General features: G+C 40.8%; 1 protein-coding gene and 1 long non-coding RNA gene across 4 annotated transcripts; one reads left to right on the top strand and one right to left on the bottom strand.

The window, feature by feature from the left end:
* Window positions 1–6,652: 6,652 nt before the first annotated feature.
* On the bottom strand, window positions 6,653–7,573 carry LOC145514829 (uncharacterized). The gene is made up of 2 exons (XR_014060491.1): window positions 7,209–7,573; window positions 6,653–6,918 (listed from the first exon to the last, which is right to left on the bottom strand). It is a non-coding gene; the product is annotated as an uncharacterized LOC145514829 (long non-coding RNA).
* Window positions 7,209–18,518, top strand: CDO1 (cysteine dioxygenase type 1). 3 transcript variants are annotated; one of them, XM_081513708.1, is made up of 5 exons: window positions 7,209–7,600; window positions 10,247–10,324; window positions 11,847–11,998; window positions 16,765–16,934; window positions 17,789–18,518. In XM_081513708.1, exons 1-5 carry the CDS (start codon window positions 7,431–7,433, stop codon window positions 17,816–17,818), a joined length of 600 nt encoding a protein of 199 aa, XP_081369834.1. In that variant the 5' UTR covers window positions 7,209–7,430; the 3' UTR covers window positions 17,819–18,518. The 3 variants fall into 3 exon arrangements, with proteins under 3 accessions (XP_081369834.1, XP_081369833.1, XP_081369835.1); XM_081513707.1 differs by having other exon boundaries at window positions 11,844–11,998; XM_081513709.1 differs by lacking the exon at window positions 7,209–7,600 and adding an exon at window positions 8,721–8,849 and having other exon boundaries at window positions 11,844–11,998.
* The last annotated feature ends 1,524 nt before the right edge of the window (window positions 18,519–20,042 follow it).

Raw genomic sequence — 20,042 nt, 5'->3', positions numbered from 1 at the left:
CACAGTGTTATAATATTCAGGCTTTGTCTTTGAAGCTGCCCACGCCAAGCACTTCACAATGAGTTCTCCGTGTTTAACTTCAGAATGAGTTCTTCGTGTTTAGGGTATAAGATAAGCTTAAGAATGTCTTATCTGGAATCAAAATAAGATGGAATCGTTTCTGGAATAACCAGTTTTTTGGTTTTTGGATTTTTTTTTTGGAGGGGGGTGGATTTTAACTCTGAAGGGACCTTTAATATTATCTATTCTGGTTAGATTAGAAACTCAAAAAGAAGTGCAGACCGAGCTTAGATCACATAGCATTAGATTACACTTTCTTTAGATTACACAACCTGTTTGGTTGTGAGTAACCCACGGTGGAAAAGTGCGGTGTTCAGGGGTATAATAATGAAAACCACCTTTTGTGCAGCTTCTGCTTCATTTTCCAAGGATTATAATATACTTAGTGCAATATGCCTTAGTAAGGCATAAGGGAATTCAGCTACAGACCACATAATGAAAGGAAAATATTCAGAAAAGAGTACAGCAGGTTTAGTTTTACAAATAACTTTTCCTTCAAAATTTTTCAGCCTACACTAGATTATTCGCTATTCCCTGAACATGCATTGGGTTTGTTTTCTGTTTCCTACACCTCAGCCCCTTCAAATTTTACCTCTCTGCCTAATTTATTTTTTATCTTTGTTAAAGATTACCTGAATCTCAGAAGGAGGAGATACTCTTATAAGAACACAGCGAACTACCACGCTTACAGCAGTTACTGCACTTACTACCTTATATGCATGTTGAACACCCTTTCATCATTGTAATATCCCTAAAAATGGGATGTTTGGGGGGCTTTTATTTGGTACCCACTATGTAATACTCAGTACATTTCCTTACACATAATCAGTAATTCATTATATATTGAGTTTATGAAGTTAAGTATGGTTTGCAAAATGATTTAGCTTAAAGCAACAAATTTTTTTAACTTTTTATGGCAGAAGATAAAAATGCAACATATGATAGTTTTGATGTCCAATAATTGAAGAGCTCATTTCAGTTGAAAAAGACCATTGAAAAATGGGCAAAATACATTAAAATGCAGTTCACAAGAATAAAAATATTGATGGCTAATGGAGCATGAAAAGTGTTGGACATCACTAGTTATAAAAAGTACAAGTAAAAACTATGAAATGCTGATTATCACTTCTTGTATTATCACTAGTTAAAAACAATTACCAGAATTGACAACATTCTTGGGAAATAAGCCCTATCATACTCTTGGTGAATGGAATATGAATTAGTACTACATATTTAGGAGATATTTTGGCAATCTATCAAGAGCCTTGAAATTATAAATTTTCATTTGTTTATTTTGTTTATTCACCTATAGAGTGCCTACTGTGTCCTCAGCATTGGAATAAAGCATAAGATTCCTGTTTTCCTGGAACTTTCTAATTGGGAGGTAGATTGTCAGGTATGAATTTAAATAATTCTTGAAATTTTACTATTACTATTATTTTTTAAATAATAGTAAGATCCTTGATACCAAATATTAGATTTACCTCTTTTTCTTTTTCCCTTTTTGGTCATGCCACTCAGCTTGTGGTATCTAAGTTCCCTGACTAGGAATTGAAACTGGGCTCTCAGCTGTGAGAGGGCCAAGTCCTAACCACTGGCCCGCCAGAGAAATCCCTTTGTTTTCTTATGTGATATTGATGAAGGAAAGATAAAAACATGTATGTATGTGAGTATGATTAGAATCTTGAGTTAGAGAAATCCTTATAAATCAGCTCCCATGGTTCCCTGTATATTCTCATATGAAGCAGATACACCTGAAACTCACTGGTTATTTACAGTGACACCCTATCCATTTTGAGCTGGATCCATGCTTTACAGAACTCTCTTCCCTGCTGCCTTCCTCCCTACCTCTTAAAACTGTCTCTTCCCAGTTCTACTATGTACGAAGCATATCTTTTCCCCTTTTCCACCTCAATTCTCCCAAGTCCTCTACTTTAATCTTGGCAAATCCATTCCGTCTGATTCTTTAATTACTAATTCCTCTAACAACCCACTTCCAGTCTGTCAGCAAATCTTGGCAACTTTACCAAAAACATGTTCAGAATTCAGCCATTTTTCATCTCTTCTCCGACTCGAGCCAAGGCCACCATGATCTTTCATGTGAAATATAATAGCCAGCTAATTGGCTTCCCTTTATCTGCTCTGTGGCCAAAACCCCCAAGTAGCTTCCCGTTTCCAAGTAAAAGTCCTAAGTGATCTAAAGTCCCCATTTCTACAGCTTGCCACCCACATCCGTGTTCATCTGTGTTATTCAAACACTGGACTTGCTTCCATCCCAAAGCTTTTTGCTTACCATTTCCTCCACCTGGAAACTTCCCCCAGACAACCAACTTCTCACTAACATCCTTCAGTTCCTGCTCAACTATCACTTCATCAAGAAAGTGTTCCCCTGAGGTTCCTCTAAAATGACGCCTCCTCACCACTCTCTTCTTTCCCCTGCTTAATTTTTCTCCATTGTGTGTTGTATATAGTACCATGTGTCCATTTCTCCTTGTATACTGTATGTAGTATTAGTTGCTGTAGCTACCCCCATGAACATTAGAACATAAGCCTTCTGAAGGCAGTCTTAAGTTCTACAAGCAGTACCTGGTGTATAGTACATGCATTTAAATATGTGTTGAATGGATAGATAGGTCAATATTGTAAACCTCTAATAATTCTAGCTCCTTTCTCTGGATATCTACCACATGTCAATGTCTTTCTTAAATGATCTTAAGTCTGTCTGAAATGTGATGATCATTGCCCTGGGCCATGCACAGTGCAGTAGAACTACCACCTCTGACTCTAGGTGTTCTGCGTATGTTCATAGAGCCTGTCCTGGCGGTCACTTGGGGTAGGTGGGCATGAGGGATACTGCCATTGCAATGTGCAGTTCTTTGTGGAAGAATTTGGGTGTTCTTTGCAAAAAAAGTAAAAGCCTGCAAAGAAACAAGTCTACTGCATTTGAATGTACAGCCACAAGGATCCTTAAAAAAAACAACAGTTGAATTACTCTAATCAATTACCAGTATGCTTTTACTGAAGTCACCATTCATGCATACTCAAAGCACTGTGCTAGGCACAGAGAAGAGGATACAAAAATAACATGTAAGTGAACTGTATCCCAAAGGTTCTCATTGTCAAAATAATCCACATAAGTAACTACAAATACCTCTTGCTAGGTGGTAAGTACCATAAGAAAGATACTGATTATTGCTCTAGTTGTTCAAGAGGAGACATAACTTACGAGAGGAAAGCATTTGAGTTAAGACCTTAAGGTAGGATTTGGACATATTAAAATATCTTTCTAGTATTTAGGCAGAAGGAAAAGCTTAAGCAGAAGAAGGGATTTGGTAACCACGAGAAATACTAACTAATATAATCTGGCTGGAAGACATCTGGTAAATGAGAAAAGTAAAGATGAAAGATGAAAAATGTATTGTAGAACCAAAACATGGAGAATTTTAAGTGCCAGACTGACAAACCTAGTGTGTAGAAAATAAAGAGTTACTGAAAGTTTCTGACCAGGAGACATTATCAGTCTGGAGTTTAAAGGATAGTTAGTGTGTATAATAAAAGACCCATACTGGGAAAGGCCAGCACAATAATCCACCCAAAATTATAGTAGAGGCTTGAACAAGTGGAGTAGCAATAGGAATAGAAAGGTGGGAAACCCTAAAAGATATTCTGGAGATTTTAAAAAGTTATCTTGGTTGAAAAGGCTTGAGAATGAAACAATGAGATCAAACTAGTCAATCCTAAAGGAAATCAGTCCTGAATATTCATTAGGACTGATGCTGAAGCTGAAACTCCAGTACTTTGACCACCTGATGCAAAGAACTGACTCATGGGAAAAGACTCTGATGCTGGGAAAGAAAGAGTCGGACACGACTGAGCGACTGAACTGAACTGAATTGAGAATGAAGTTGGAAACAGTAGGCAGTGGTGGATGAGGTTCTTGAACTTTGGTAGCCTCATTGTGGAAATAGAGCCTCCAGGAAATGAAAAGTGTGTTTGAAAGGAGTTTTAAATATGGTTTATTTCATTTGTGGCACTAAAAGGTGTTCAAGATAGCTCTCGGTGTGTGCAATTAGGGAGATGCAGGAGACATCGACATAAAGGGGATCAATCATGATCTTGGGGGGAGAGTTTAGAGAGGCAATATGAATGTGTGGATATAGCTATGTTATATAGATAGATCCTTGATTATAGATACATATTATATATATATATATTATGTGTATACACACACATATATATATATATATGTCCTTGAGTTCTCTGAATGTCAGGAGCTAGAAAAAGAAAATACTGTCTGAAAAATTTAGGGAAGTGTAATCTACTATGAAACGCAGGCAAGTTAAGCTTGTAGTTGATTTTTGTTTTTCATTCCCAATATTTGTGAGTTAAAATGGCTGAAATGAGATATTTAGTAATTAAGAGACTCAACAGAAAACTCAGTAGTAGCCACAGGACTGGAAAAGGTCAATTTTCATTCCAGTCGCCAAAAAAGGCAATGCCAAAGAATGTTCAAACTACCGTACAATTGCACTCATTTCACATATAAGCGCTCATTTCACTAGCAAGGTAATGCTCATAATCCTTCAAGGTAGGCTTCAACAGTACGTGAACCAAGAACTTCCAGATGTACAAGCTGTATTTAGAAAAGGCAGAAGAACCAGAGATCAAATTGCCAACATTCGTTGGATCATAGGGAAAGCAAGGGAATAAAACAAAAAATCTATTTCTGCTTCTTTGACTACACTAAATCTTTTGACTGTGTAGGTCACAACAAAATGTGGAAAATTTCTAAAGGAGATGGGAATACCAGACCACCTTACCTGTCTCCTGAGAAACCTGTATACAGGTCAAGAAGCAACAGAACTGGACATGGAACAACGGACTGATTCAAAATTGGGAAAGGAGTATGTCAAGGCTGTATGTTGTCACCCTGCTTATTTAACTTATATGCAGAGTATATCATGTGAAAGGCTGGGCTGGATGACTCACAAGCTGGATTCAAGATTGCCTGGAGAAATATCAACAACCTCAGGTATGCGGATGATACCACTCTAATGGCAGAAAGCAAAGAGCAAGTAAAGAGCCTCTTGATGAGGGTGAAAGAGGGGAGCGAAAAAGCTGACCTAAAACTAAACATTCAAAAACTAAGATTATGGCATCTGATCCCATCACTTCATGGCAAATAGAAGGGGAAAAAGTGGAAACAGTGACAGATTTTATTTTCTTGGGCTTCCAAATCACTGCAGACAATGATTGCTGCCACGAAATTAAAAGACGCATGCTCCTTTGAAGAGACATCACTTTGCGGACAAAGGTCCGTATAGTCAAAGCTATGGGTTTTCCAGTAGTTGTGTAAGGATGTGCGAGTTGGACCATAAAGAAGGCTGAGTGCCAAAGAACTGATGCTTTCAAATTGTGGTGTTAGTTCTCTTGAGAGTCCTGTGGACTGCAAGGAGATCAAACCAGTCAATCCTAAAGGAAATCAACCCTGAGTATTCATTGGAAGGACTGATGCTGAAGCTGAAGCTCCAATACTTTGGCCACCTGATGCGAAGAACTGACTCATTGGAACAGACCCTGATGCTGGGAAAGATTGAGGGCAAGAGAAGAGGGCAACAGAGGATGAGATGGCTGGGTGGCATCATCAATTCAATGAACATGAGTTTGAGCAAACTTGGGAAGATAGGAACAGGGAAGCCTGGTGTGCTGCATTTCATGGGGTTGCAAAGAGTAGGACTTAGCAACTGAACAACAACAGGAAACAAGAATAAAAAATTTTGAGCAAATGATCAAAAGGGTACAAGTTTTTAATACTTTGTCCTATAATTCTTTAACCATCTCTGCAACACACACCATAAAAGGTTGGCTTCTGGAATACTAACATATACAATATATATAGATATTTATACATATGTATATACATATAAATACCTTGGAGCAAAATCTAGGAAAAACAAACCAGTCTTTCAGAAGTCTAGACCTTTAATAAACCCCAATCTATCTATAGTGAGAAAGAAGGATTCTCTACTGGCGTTTCTTCTGTCCTTCACTTTTATTTTCATTCATACCTAATTTGTGTTCATCCCAAAGCTTGCTGTGTGCTACACACAACATAGAAATGCATTTTCTTGTCTGTATTACTGGTACACACAAATACCAGTTATCCTTCAAGCACAAACCTAAAATTGAGAGATTTAAGTAACTAGAACGCTTTAAATTTCTTTGACCCATTTCTTGAAACATCAGGTCTTTGCATTGAATATATTATTTTTAAGGAAATGTTTGTTCGATGCCTGATACAGGGTGCTCGGGGCTGGGGCACTGGGATGACCCGGAGGGATGGGATGGGGAGGGAGGTGGGAGGGGGGTTCTGGAAGGGGAACACATGTACACCCATGGTGAATTCATGTCAATGTATGGCAAAACAAATACAATATTGTAAAGTTAAAAAATAGATAAATAAACTAATTTTTTTTAAAAAGGAAATGTTTGATTTTAAAAATCAGAGGGATACCCGGCCTTTTATTGTTTCACTAGGTTGCTCTAGACACAAACCTCCCTTGTCAAACTGTAAAGTACAACACATTCAAAATTTTTTAAAAGAAGATGTTGATTTATTTTCACCTATCCTTGGAGCACATTATCGATGGTTTCAATCGGCAGAACAGTAGCTCTCCAGCCTTAGGAGTGCAATCCATCCTCAACCTTTGCGCACTGTTCACAATCTCTCGGCTCCATTTGGAAGAAAACCCCCTTTCTTTCCCATTCCTTCCTCCCCGTCGTCCTCCTCTTCTCCAGACTCCTTCTGTTGACGTCCTAGCGTTGTGAACCGAGGCTGCAGAGCGGAGCCTCGGGGAGCTGGGCGGGGGAGAAGGGTTTGGATGGGCTGCCAAAAGGCGCCCTGCTCCGGCGGGGGAGAGACTGCGCGAAGCCCACCGCAAGCTCTGGGGCCCGCGAGGACAGCGTCCCGCCAGGGCGAGGGTGCCGAGGGAGCCGGGGTCGTTTGCGTGGGCCTTACCCGCACACGTTCTCGCCGCTTTAACCACCCTTCTCAGGTCGCTTCCCGCTTCTCCCCACCCTCCGAGGGACGTTGGTACATTCCCGCCAACTCCGAGAGCTTTAAAAGGGCCCTGGGAGGGTGAACCTACAAGGTTTGGTCCCGATTTGTGTGCGCTGCGCGTACCCAGACCCACCAGGGCGGGTATCTTGGCCAGGGCTTCTTTACGCCGTGGCCCTCGTGCATTCGGGGGCTTTGTGTCGTGTGTGACTGTCTAGCTAGCGCCTAGGGACTCTCGCCTCCGGCTCCGCGGGTCGCTCATCTCCTCCTCCGCAGCCCAGCAGCGAGACGCGCGCCGCCAGTTCCTCAGGGGATGGAGCGGACCGAGGTGCTGAAGCCCCGCACCCTGGCCGATCTGATCCGCGTCCTGCACCAGCTCTTCGCCGGCGAGGAGGTCAACGTGGAGGAGGTGCAGGCCGTCTTGGAAGCCTACGAGAGCGACCCCGCCGAGTGGGCAGTGTACGCCAAGTTCGACCAGTACAGGTGAGCGCGCCCTCGCCCCCTTGTCCGAGGCTCCGCGGCGCGGCCTCCCGGCCCAACGGCGGCCGGCGCGGGAGGAGGGGTTCGACCTCCGGAGAGCGCAGGCGGCCCGGCGCTCGCTGCGCCCACCCTCGCGGTGCTCCCAGGGGGCTCCCGCACCCCGCGCCGCGCCTCCATGCCCGCGAGCCCTGGGGCCTCCGCTCGGCGCTTTGGGCCGAAGGTGGGTCCCACTGGCCCGAGACTGCGACAGGCTCCCGGAGGGGAGGACACCGCGCGGCTGCAAGTTTTCTGTTCTCTTCTCGTTGATCAACCTCTCAGCTTCCGAACAGCCACTCCTCCTCCCAACCTTGGCGTCCAGAGCAGTAGCCCCCCTCCCCGCCCCCACCCCGCTCTGGAGCCTTTGCTCGCCTAGTCCGCGGAGGAGATGCGGGGAGCCCCTGGGGGCTGGACGCCCTCAGGCTCGGGCTGGCTGGACTAACCCGGGGTGCTCCTAGGAGAGAAGTCCACCAGCGGTCCGGAGAAAGGGTTGACTGTGGAAGACACAATTAAGCGACATTAATTCTCCATCACTTTTCCTTCTGTCGCCTGCAACCAGGCGTCCGCTGGCAAGCATTTTTGCTAATGTAAAATAACGACCTGGGGTTGTCAGCTGCTATTTTTCAGTCTATGCTGATCCCTCTCCCAAAGCAATTTGTCTCCCCCGACTGCGGGTTTATTTAAACCCCCTGTTTGGTTCTCAAATGAGTGCTTCTCTTTCAGCCCCCAAGCAATATGCTGTTTCTTATCCTTTAGATCTGAGCGTCTGGAATGTAAATTGAAGACCCCTGCTACTCAACTGTGCTCGAGTGAGATGAACGGGGTGGCTGCTCATTGCAGCCCTGGCTTGGCGATTAAGTAAAATTGAAACGTGAAGCACTACCAATCCTCTGGGGAAAGAAGTAAAATTTAATCACCCAGAAGAGTGAGGATTTCTTTTTCCGAGAGTAGCCAGCGCTTCAGTCATAATGGTTGATTGTGTTGAGGGTAGGGAGGGCTCTAGTACCCTTCTGATCACTTGACACATGAACTAACTTACTACCTCACAACAGTTCTGTGAGATAGGTGCCATTCTTATCCCTCTTTTACAGGTGAGGAAGAGAGGTGATGAGAAGCTTGAATTACCTGCATAAGAACTAATGTCCAGGATTCAAATTAGCATTCTTGTTCCCGAGCCTACACTCTAAACCACTACTAAACTTCCTATAGACATAAGGTGCCATAATAGTTTTCTTCTACCTAGATTTATTATTGACCAAGTGAAATCAATTAACCAGGGTAGCTTGTAAGAGCTTTTAATCTCTAGAACAAGGGCATTTCCAAGGCCTTGAATTTACCTTGACGGACAAGCTCGAAACCACTTCATACCTTTGACCTATTCCACAGATTTCTGAAGCACCCCTCAGTAAGATAATAGGTGCAGTCCTGCAGTTGGAGGAGGGAGGGAGATGGGAGAACAGAAATCAATGCCATCATATTTTGTGCATGAATCTAGTGTTCCAGCACAGTGAAGGAGTCTGGTCTCTGGCCTTGGGAAGGCCAGTGCAGAAGAATCAACACAGAATAAGTGCTAGGCAGTAAATTCACTGGAAGAAGCCCCAGCAAGAGGAGGACCCTAGGACTGGTGGAAGGATCCCTAGTACAGAAACCGTTTCCCAGGGTCAAGGGCTATGTGCACAGCCCCTTGCAGATCATAAAGGGCTGCAAAGTAAGGATAACTGTCCTCTAGTCCACTAATCAATCTCAGTGATCCTGCTCTGCCAGCACCTGCTTCTAGCCTAGGGGAGAAGGGGGCGTGTGGGACACAGTGAACAGATGACCATGTGAACAAACAAAATGGGATAAAGATTCCTTTCCTTAAAAATGAGTTTAAATAAATGTCTTAATAACCTCACTTTGTTAATTAGATGGTGTCAAGAGAACCTGCTAGATCAACAGAAACTTTAAAGTTGATTTTTTGAGGTGGGGTGGTTGTGGGTGTGGTTGTTTGGGTTTGAGATTTTTGGAGGCCAATTGCCAATTTCTCTTCACTGTTAAAGGTTTAGGGTATTATTTTACTTCGCAAGTATAGTGACTTTTGTCCTGGTACTTAGGTCCCTCTGTGGAGGATTTTTCATTATGACGCTTTTGAATGTGGATGTCGCTTGTGTCTTGGCTGCAGTAAAACTAAGGAGAATTCTAGAACAGCTATTTAATAAAACTTTGTTTCTCAAATTCTAGTTTAGCTACAGGGAGGAGGAAAACAGATAATAGCATTCTTGCTTAGAGCAGTTATGTACTTTGAAAATGCTTTCTGTGAGAAACTTTTATTCTTTTTATCAGTTTGAGGCTGTCACATGAAAAATCAAGGAATTTGATTTTTTTGTTACCTTTTTCATGCCACTGATTGAAACTGAGCAGCTGTGAACAGTGATTCAAAATACAAAAGTATCTAAAATGAACCATAGAAGAATATTTGTTTTCATTCGTGCTCAATTTCTAACTAGACAACCACATTTAAAGTTGCTGAGGGGTAAACATATTAGCATTTGTAAATTAATAGTACTGTATGACATTTTTCTCCCAGTGCTTGTCTCATCAAACAAATTCAAACTTCTGAAATGTTCTTTTTAGGTATACTCGAAATCTTGTGGATCAAGGAAATGGAAAATTTAATCTCATGATTCTATGCTGGGGTGAAGGACATGGCAGGTAATACAACTGCTCATTTAGATATTTATTAAAGTACTTAGTCCAGCATATGAAAAGTACAGTGCAGAGTGGCCACATGTCTTGTGAGCACTAATAAATCACAAATTGTTCACAGTGTTCCCTAATCCCAGCAAAACTTCTCATGGGAATTAGCATGAGGGGTTTAGCATATACCATATATGAGAGACCTGCCGCTCAAATGAGTGGTAAATCAAAGGAGGTGGTGGTAAGTAACCAGCTTAACTTAACCTCTGTGTTCCCTGGAGTTAAACTTTCTATGGAATTATGCTAAAACTTGACCTTTGTGGTGCTTTGAAGTGTGTAAACAATTGTCTGGCCAAAGACCAAAGCATCCAGATGTGAAACTAGAAAAGCAATTTGGAAAATTTTCTACTTCAAGCTGATTGTTTATTTTCTTTATATAAAGATAAGGTAACTTAGGCTAATAGCAATTCTTGGTTCCTTAGTTTTTCCTCAGCTTATGCATTTGCAAGTCTTACTACCAATCAAGTATGATTACCTCTTTAAGCAGGTCCTCCTCAGTCTTTTGAAAATGGTAAAACAAACAAACAATAATCCAGACCCATTTTTGGTACAAGAGAGGAAACATGAATTTATAAGATTTTGGAAAGTTAGGTTTATAGAGTGCATTTACTTTTCTATCTAGAATGAAGTTGTTTTCATCCTCTCAAAATTTTTTGAAAGCAGATTATATGTTAGGAGTAGGACCACACTCTGTGAATTAGGAAGCAAGTTCTTATGGTACATATATGGGTTAACAGAATTCAACGTATGAAATAAATGCTGTAGTGTATACAAATTCATACCTTTTAATCAACCCTATAGCTAATACTACTTAATAAGCTTAAATACTATTTACAGGAATAAACTCTTTCCCCAAATCCAATTTGCTTTGTTATTCTCCCATCAATATTGGGAAGTAATCACAGGTAGGATATTCTAAATCTATAAAATGTTAACATTTTATATACTTTACAGTATAATTTTCAGTTGGTAACACACATGTTCATACTTTTTGTCCTCCAGAGGAAAGAGGAAAAAAGCCTGAGGGGAAAAACACTGTCACATGACCTTCGACCTTCTCAATGTGATGCAGCTATTACAGTTATTATCCTTTCTAAAATTACCCTAATGTAGTTTTTAAATCAAGTTCTAACCCAGCTTAATTGAGTTCTTAAAAGCTATATCTTGAAAAAGATAAATGGTCACTGGTTTTGTGTTTTTGTTATCAAAGTAGTTTTACAACAGGGTTTAAAAAAGTGAGCAGTAGGGTTAGGGATCAAAACTGTACCCCTTATATGCATCAACATGGAAAATATAGTGTTGTATTACTTTGCCCTGAACAATGTTGAAATATAGATTGATGACATTTAAAAATCCAGCTGAAATGGATATTGGCCTGGGAGATATCCTACTGACAGTTATAGCTGTAAGCTCTGGACAGACTGTTACAGGTCTAAGTTCATCTACTGAGTTCAGTTGTTCTGTGTAAATGTAGCAGTATCCATGATCACACCGACTCCCACTGCTTTCTGAAGATGCTGCAGGGAAATCTAAAGGAGACATTGTTTGCCTGGCCTGACAAGAAATCCAATGAGATGATCAAGAAGTCTGAAAGAATCTTGAGGGAAAACCAGTGTGCCTACATCAACGGTAACATCCAATACATTTTTCTAACAAGTGGGGAAAACCTTGAACACCCATCTGAAATATTGCTCTCTTACATTTGTGCAGTAGAACTGGGTCCTGGAGGCATGATCTCATCTGCTTAGGAAGTAACCTAAAAGCAGTGGGTTTTGCTTTTTTTTCTTAAAGCTTTGCGTGTGGATGGTCGCAAAGAGTTGAACAGGACTGAGTGACTAAACCATCCCCATGTGTGGATGGGAATCACTTATTAAAAACATATGCATGCAGGCTAGCATCCATTGAAGAGGATTTACCTACTAAGTCTTAGGACAGTTAGAATCAAATAGGAATTTACATAAGGAGTGTCTTTTAATAAAGGTGAGAGGCCAAGTTGGAAGTATTAGTCTTTGGTTAGAAAATGGAAAGAAATTGTTCTGGAAGTGATTAAGAATGCTAGCTAGTCCCTGTTTTCCTAAAGTGCATACAGCTTACTTCCAAAGAGTATTCTCAGGAGAAACTTTATGAAACACATTATTTAGCAATGATTTCTAGATCTCTGACAATTCATTCTTTCTCCTAAATGTAATATAGGAGAGCTGAACACTCTTCAGTAGAGGCAATGATTAACATCTGTGTTCCTAAAGGGCTTAGTAAATGCAAAAAGCTCCTCAAAGCTTCTATGAGATAACTTTTTTATTCCCATTTACAGATGCAATTGCCAACACATAGGAAGATTAAGGTCATTCAGGATTTTAACCCAAAGAATTTGATGCCAAAGCCCACACTCTTAGTTGGGATGGTAGCCCACTTATCTAAAATAAAGTATTACAGAGGTTTTTCTGGCAAAGCAGGTTCTTTCTCCTTAGATCTTAAAGTTAAGTATTGGCCTTGGTACTTGGCTTAATTTTATTCATTAGTTTAAGAATGTAAGGCACTTACAAAGGTCAGATTGTGTAGGAACTTTTCCCCCATTCACATAACACAAGGGGGTTAGTTCCTCAAGTGACTCTCATTTGAGGTGGGCTTCCCGAGTGGCACTAAAGAGACTGCCTGCCAATGCAGGAGATGCAAGCGATGTGGGTTCAGTCCCTGGGTCAAGAAGATCCTCTGGAGGAGTGTGTGGCAACCCACTCCAGTATTCTCGCCTGGAGAATCCCATTGACAGAGGAGCCTGGCGGGCTACAGTCCATCGGGTCGCACAGAGTCACACACATAAATAGCAGGCACGTGAGACTCCCAAGAACAAGATTACCAGTACTCCTCACAATAAAGCCAAAAGCCCTTCAGAATAATTACTTTCTGCTAGAATCACAGAGTCATTATGAAGCTACATTAGATCTTGGAGAACACCTAAGATTTTTTTCAAGGGTCTTCAATGCAAGAGACTATGGGAACTGGTGTGCAAGTCGTCCTGTCTAAAGGGACAACATGACCACCAGCTCCAGTGAGATCATCCTGACTTTTTTCCACAGAAGTGGGAAATTCTGATTTTTTTTTTTTTTTTTGCTGCACCTCATGGCATGCTGGACTTCCCTGACCAGGGATTGAACCCTTGTCCTCTGTACTGGAAGCTCACCATGTTTACTGGTGGACCATCAGAGAAGTCCTGGGAAATTCTGATTTTTATGGGAAATTTTGCTAACCAGCAAAATACTGGATAAGATAAGATAAATATTTCTGTAGGTGTATTACTCAAAAGCCACAAACTTTTAACCTTTCATTTTTACACATGCAGGAGGAATGCTAGATATGGATAGTGATCAGAGGAAAGATGTTTCAAGCACAGGAAAGAGCATGAGTGAAGGCACAACCATTGCAAAGAATGAAAACTATGCTGGGATGGTCTAGCTGGAAGGGAAGAAGAATGGACTTGGATAGGAGTAGTAGGAGAGTAAAGCAAGATCAGGGCCTTAGCCTCCAAGACAAGTTTTGAGTAAGAGCTTTCTTTGGTCAGCAGAATTTTACTGGGAATGTCTTGATCAAGCAGTATGCATCACAGGGTGAAGAAGAGGGAAAATGGGGCAAGGAAATCAAGTTACCTGTCTTAATAGGCAGAAGGTGGACATTGCCTCGAACAAGCTGGCATCCATAAGTATCACCAAGAACAGTCCGGTATTAGTGTGACAGAGGGTATATCACTGGCAAAAAGGAAAGGAGGGAAAAACTAATAATAATGCTGGAATTACTAACATCAGGGATCACACATGAGCACTGGGGGCTTCTAAAGAATGGGTGAGCTGTTTTGGAGGGATCTTTGCTTGCACTGGGTGGTCTATGCAATTGCAATTGGAGGGAAAAGGCAGTCAGTTCTTCAGAATGTTTAACTTTTGTTCAAAATTAAGCCAGTGTATTATAAAAGCATTGGCTCTAAAATGGAAGGGTTTGCATATCTGAGAACTAAGCCCCATTTTTTTAAATGAGGAAGACAGACGATCCTGGAAGTTCTGAGTTGTTCAAAGGTAGTCAGTCTAACTGGGAGTAGAACCAAAGTCTTCTGCTTCTGGTCTATGTTGTTCTTTGTCATGCAGGCTCCTGGAGCTAGATGATAAAGCGTAAGGCCGAATTAAGTGCCCTAAGGAGAAGAGGGCGGCAGAGGATGAGATGGTCGGATAGCATCACCGACTCAATGGACATGAACTTGAGCAACCTCCAGGAGATAGTGGGGGACAGAGAAGCCTGGTGTGCTGTAGTTCATGGGATCACAAAGACTCAGACATGACTTAGCAACTGAACAACAACTAACTACACTAATACACTGAACTCCTTCCTTGATTCACCTTCCAACTCTCTCTTTACTATATAAATTTCTTTATCCACATAGTTATAAAAATATTTTGTTTTGTGTATTTCGGTCTTCTTGAAGACACCTCCCCCAGGCCTTTTGACCTCCTTCAGTGTGGATTGGTGGCCAGGGCTCCCCTGGGTCCCTTCACAGCATCCAGGCTCTCCCCTTCCTCTCTCCTGGCGCTTATCCCCTCGTTTCCTGATCTCATGTCTGCTTTCTCTTGGGTTCATATGCTTGTTTTGGTAGCACATGTCTTCCAACGGCCCTGTAAGAAAGGGTACGTGGAAGATCAATTTTTGAGACCTCTTATATCTAAAAATCTCTGACCTCAACCCTTATGAAATCATGACCTGGCAGCTGCTTTTTCTGAGAGCTATAAAGGTAATCCCTTATCTTTTATTTTCCATTCTTCTTGTTGAAAGCTCAGTTCCATTCTGATTCTTGAATATTTCTATGAATCCTATTTTCTCTTTCTAGGAACTTTTGAGGCCTTCCCCTTGGGTGTCTTTTGATGCACTTTGTTTCATGACATTCATTGTGCTGGGAGCTCAGTAGGTCCTTAGAATCTAGAAATTCATGTTCTTCAGAATAATATTCTCAAGTTGTTTCTTTGATTTTGCTGTTGCTGTGTTTCTGTTTCTGAAACTACTATGGATCAGATATTAAACCTTCTGGTGTTTTGGGTTTTTTTTGTCTTCCCTATGTTCTATCTTTGGCCCTTTGTTCTTTGAGTCTTCATCAACTTTTTCTTCTAGCCCTTCTATTCAGATTTTTATTTCTTCTATCTTTATATCTATAAAAGCTCTTTTTACTCTCTAGTCCTTTTTATAGTATTTTCCTCTTACCTCTGTTTCTCTTTGGCCACACTAGGTGGCTTACAGGGTCTTAGTTCCCCGACCAGGGATTGGACTCAGGTCATCACAGTGAAGGCACTGAGTGCTCACTTCTGGGCCACCAGGGAACCCCCTTTCTCTTATTGCTATGAGGATATTGATGGTTTTGGTTTTGTTTTTTTAAGCCTTCTCATGAGTCGTGTCTGTTTCATGTTGCTTTTTTTTCAGGTTGCTCTTGCCTCTATTATACTAGAGGCTCTGCTCACATGTCTGGGGGCCTTGACTGTGTGCTAGTATTTAAAAACCAGGGACAGAAAAATTGGAAGCTTTCACACATGGATGGTGTTTGTCAACTGGACTTCACTTTAGATCATCTAGTAAAGCTTTTCCTTGAGGAACAACCAATGGCCATATCTTCAGGACTTTTTTCTTGAGCTGATCAGATTCTCAGAGAAACTACTTCCCATCTCTTGTCTGGAGAGGAAATTCCTGTCTGGCAGCATTTTGGCAATTTTGTGATGAAGAAAGTGGAGATCTTACCACTCAATGTGTAAATTTTCACTTTAGTCACCAGTTTTTCACTGAGTATCCACCAGTCCTGAGTTCATCTGCTGTACACTTTCTAGAGAATAAATAGATCTCAGACTTCTACCAGGGTTAGAGAGAAGGTGAGGGAAACACGATGAAAAGGGTTTGAGGCTAAACTAAAGATAGACTTCAACTAGTTCTTATATTTGAAGCCTATCTTTACCTTCATTTCGGGAAGTATCTGTGCTGCCAGTTTCTGAGCTGTTTGTCAGTTTCAGGATATAAATCAGGTTATTGGCCATGTCCAAGCATAACTGAGAATTTACCTTTCTCTCCTCTGCAAAGCCATCCATCTACTTCTGTACTTTCAATTTTTTTAAGTCTTTTTTTTACTTTAATAAAGAAGTTTTTCCTTTTCCTTTTATCTTTGTATGTTGATGCCTTTTTAATTCTTCCACTTCAAGAAAGAGCGTCTTCAGGAAAAAGCAGAGTGTCATTTACTCTTTAACTGGAAGTTCAGTTATAACTAATTTTTAATAATTCCATATGTTTTGGTTTATTTAAGATCTTGGGTGATTAGCAAAATTTTTACCTAAGTCTATCATCTAAGCCCCTTCATCTCTCCATCCCTCTTGGATATTGTTTAGATTCCATTGGCTTACATCGAGTAGAGAATATTAGCCATACAGAGCCTGCTGTGAGCCTTCACTTGTACAGTCCGCCTTTTGACACGTGCCATGCCTTTGATCAAAGAACAGGACATAAAAACAAGGTCACCATGACATTCCATAGCAAATTTGGAATCAAGACTCCATTTGTAAGTATAATTTCTCTCTTCTATATTTAAATGCTTTGTAGGTTGACAGCATTACATGGAAACATTGCTTTTTTTGTTCTAGATATTATTTGAATATCTTAAGTATTCTTAAGTTGGAGTATGAGATGAGCCTTAACTTGGGGAAAAGGCCCTCTATATTCTCTTATTTTCTTTAATTTCAGAGACTATACTTTCCATTTAAAAAGAAAAAGCTTAAATTAGATCCAAAGAATTGATTATTGAAAGATTTCAAAATGTATACTTATTACAAAAGAAAATATCTTCATTAGGGAGATAAGAGTGAGAACTATATTGATAAATCTGCTGCCATGACTTAATGTTCATAGGTCTGATCTGCTGAGACAACACAAATAACTTGCATAGTTAACCTTTGCAAAGTTGAGATCCTATCCTGATAATGTAAATAAAGAAACTTGCCTGTTTTGATTCCCAAGTTGCTTTGTCTTTGAGTAGTGATGGCAACCAACAGTAACATGGTATGGCAATCCTCTACCTCTGAAGTCAATTAGCCATTTAGGTGAGTGGTCTTTAGTTAGTCATGGGAATGCCCATAAATGCACAGTGCATGAAAAGACTGAATATCCTTATCCATCTTATGAAAGTACAGCCTTTGCGAGAAGCCAGGGCAGAATTTTCTCAACTGATTGCCCTGCTTTATTTCCTGCATTCCGATCCCCAAGAGATAGATACTCTTATCACAGGAACAAAACAGCAGAAGCTCCATTGCCATATACTGAATTTTCAAACACTGCTAGAGAAGCACAACTACTCAGAACAGGCAGAAATGTCTCATGTAAAGATCTTACCCTGCTTTCTTTCTTTCTTTCTTACAGACAACTTCAGGATCACTGGAGAACAACTAAGGGGCACCAGACCCTCTGAGGTTTCACTTTAAGGTCCAGTGAAGTTTTGCCTTGGACAGCAAGGTCTCCTACCAGTTTCCTGTCCAGTAATACACTTTACAAGGCCAATAGTAGACCTACCATAAGGCAGATGCTAATTATAAGGCATTAAGGAAGCAAATAGTGCCCCAAGCTACCATAGAAGAAAAATCCCACTAAAGATAAAGAGGCTTGTGATTTTAAAGGTCAAATCAAGCTCCACTTGTTTTACCTGCTAAACTCATCAGAATCATACTAAGAATGTCAGTGATGGTTTTTAGAGTTTTTGGAAACACTTTGGTCTCTGGATTGTAATTAGCAATAAATAAAAGCAAGATATCAAACCACCCACTTTGTTACTTGGAAGGCTAAATGTAGATGTCTTCAATATACTTTGTATGTTCTTAATATTTGAGGAGAACTTTTTGAATCTGCATTTTATTTTTTCAATCTTATTTTACAAATTCTTGTTCTATAAATAATAGGGGAGTAGATAGAGAAACTTAAGGCACTTTGCCATTTGGTAATTAAATGAAGGGCAGAAGATTTCAAAAAGTACATGTACCCAAACCCACAACAAAGTAAAACTATGAACTCAATGTCTTATGTATCCAGTGGTCAGAGACTTTGTACTGCTGCCAGAATTGCCAAATAATTTTAATAAAGTTGGGTTTGAACATAATTCAAAGTTGTCTTTCTCTTTAGCTTGATCAGAATTTCATATGATTCATGGCTTCTTAGATTTAGGTGAACTACCAAAAGCACTGCAGAAGATGCTTTTATGATATAAGAATATAAGAAGGCCAAAAACTGCATTCAAACGGAACTTACCTTTGGGGGTTTTTATATGTGGTCACCAACTGGCCAGAGATAGCAACCCAAGGGTCTCTGGCCCTAGGGCAGCTCATAGTCATGATCAGTTTTGCCTGAAAATTGTCTGTGGGGTCTGTATGTGTTTATATATGAATTGGATTTCAACAGTTAAAAACTGGGGATTTCACAGAAGAAGGAATGGACTTTGAAGTAGCTGGCAAGATTGGACCTGCACTGCATTTTCACTGATAGCAGTTAACTGGGCTGGGATCTGCCCCTTGGATGGGGCCACCTCCCCCATCTGTGGCAATCCCCACTTTTGCCTGTTTCCTTTGTGTACGTCTCCTGCAAAACCTACTCATGCCTTTGAGTTTGCTGCCCCCACTTTAGGCAATTTTCTTAGGAATAGCTGTCATAATCTTGGGTTTTGTTATCTCTGGTAACTGAATTAGAAAGTAAACTCCTTTGAAGATACTCTGGTTAGGCCATTGATTGTGGAGTCTCATAGAATTATTTACATCTTTATACTTTTGCTTCCTCTCACTTTTGAGAAGGATATCAATGTTTAATGAGTGTCTAGTTGGTGCTAGTGGTAAAGAATTCACCTGCCAATGCAGGAGATGCAGGAGCTACTGGTTCGATCCCTGGGTTGGGAAGATTCCCTGGAGGAGGAAATGGCACCCCACTGCAGTATTCTTGCCTGAAAATTCCATGGGCAGAGAAGCCTGGTGGGCTGCGGTCCATGGGGCCGCAAAGAGTTAGATGAGACTGAGCATTTACAACATATTTGGCGTTATTATAAGTTGTTAAGATGTACTAACTGAGTTCCAGAAAACTTCCTTATGAATTAGATACTGTATTGATTTCATTCTGCTGCTATAACACTACCACAAACTTATTTTCCTACAGCTCCGTTGGTCAGAAGTCAGAAGCTTCATGGCATCATGTGCAAGGCCCATGTCAGAGGTTTATCTTTTGGTGTGGGTTCACTGATCATGTACTTGGACAAACTAGTTGATGAATGAAGGGCTTTTACTTGTGTTTCATGCGAAGGGATAGCATTACATTTAGTAATGGTGCTTAGTCTTTTTTTTTTTGACTCAACCACTTTGAAATCTCAAATGCTAAAGAAGTCTCCAGAAAGGCCAGCACACAACAGATTTGCTTACAATTTCAGAAAAGATTCCTAGACCCTGTGAAGACCCTCAGAAGCCCCAGTTAAGAGCTTTGCCATGTATGAGACTTTCCCAAGGCTCGTGGCAAATGGTGGCTATTTTCTGAGCAAGCTGGGTTACTGGTTAACCTGTTAAAGTTACAGGGAGGTTTCTAGGAATCACCAGAGGTTGATGCTACCTTGTCTGAGGCACATCCACATAGTTCACAAGGTCAGTTC

This window comes from Giraffa tippelskirchi, chromosome 7 (assembly GCF_054371585.1).
Source record: "Giraffa tippelskirchi isolate mGirTip1 chromosome 7, T2T-mGirTip1v1.2.pri, whole genome shotgun sequence".
Classification (NCBI taxonomy): domain Eukaryota; kingdom Metazoa; phylum Chordata; class Mammalia; order Artiodactyla; family Giraffidae; genus Giraffa; species Giraffa tippelskirchi.
Note: the sequence above shows the minus strand (reverse complement) of the source record. Positions and strands in the feature narration are given on the sequence as shown.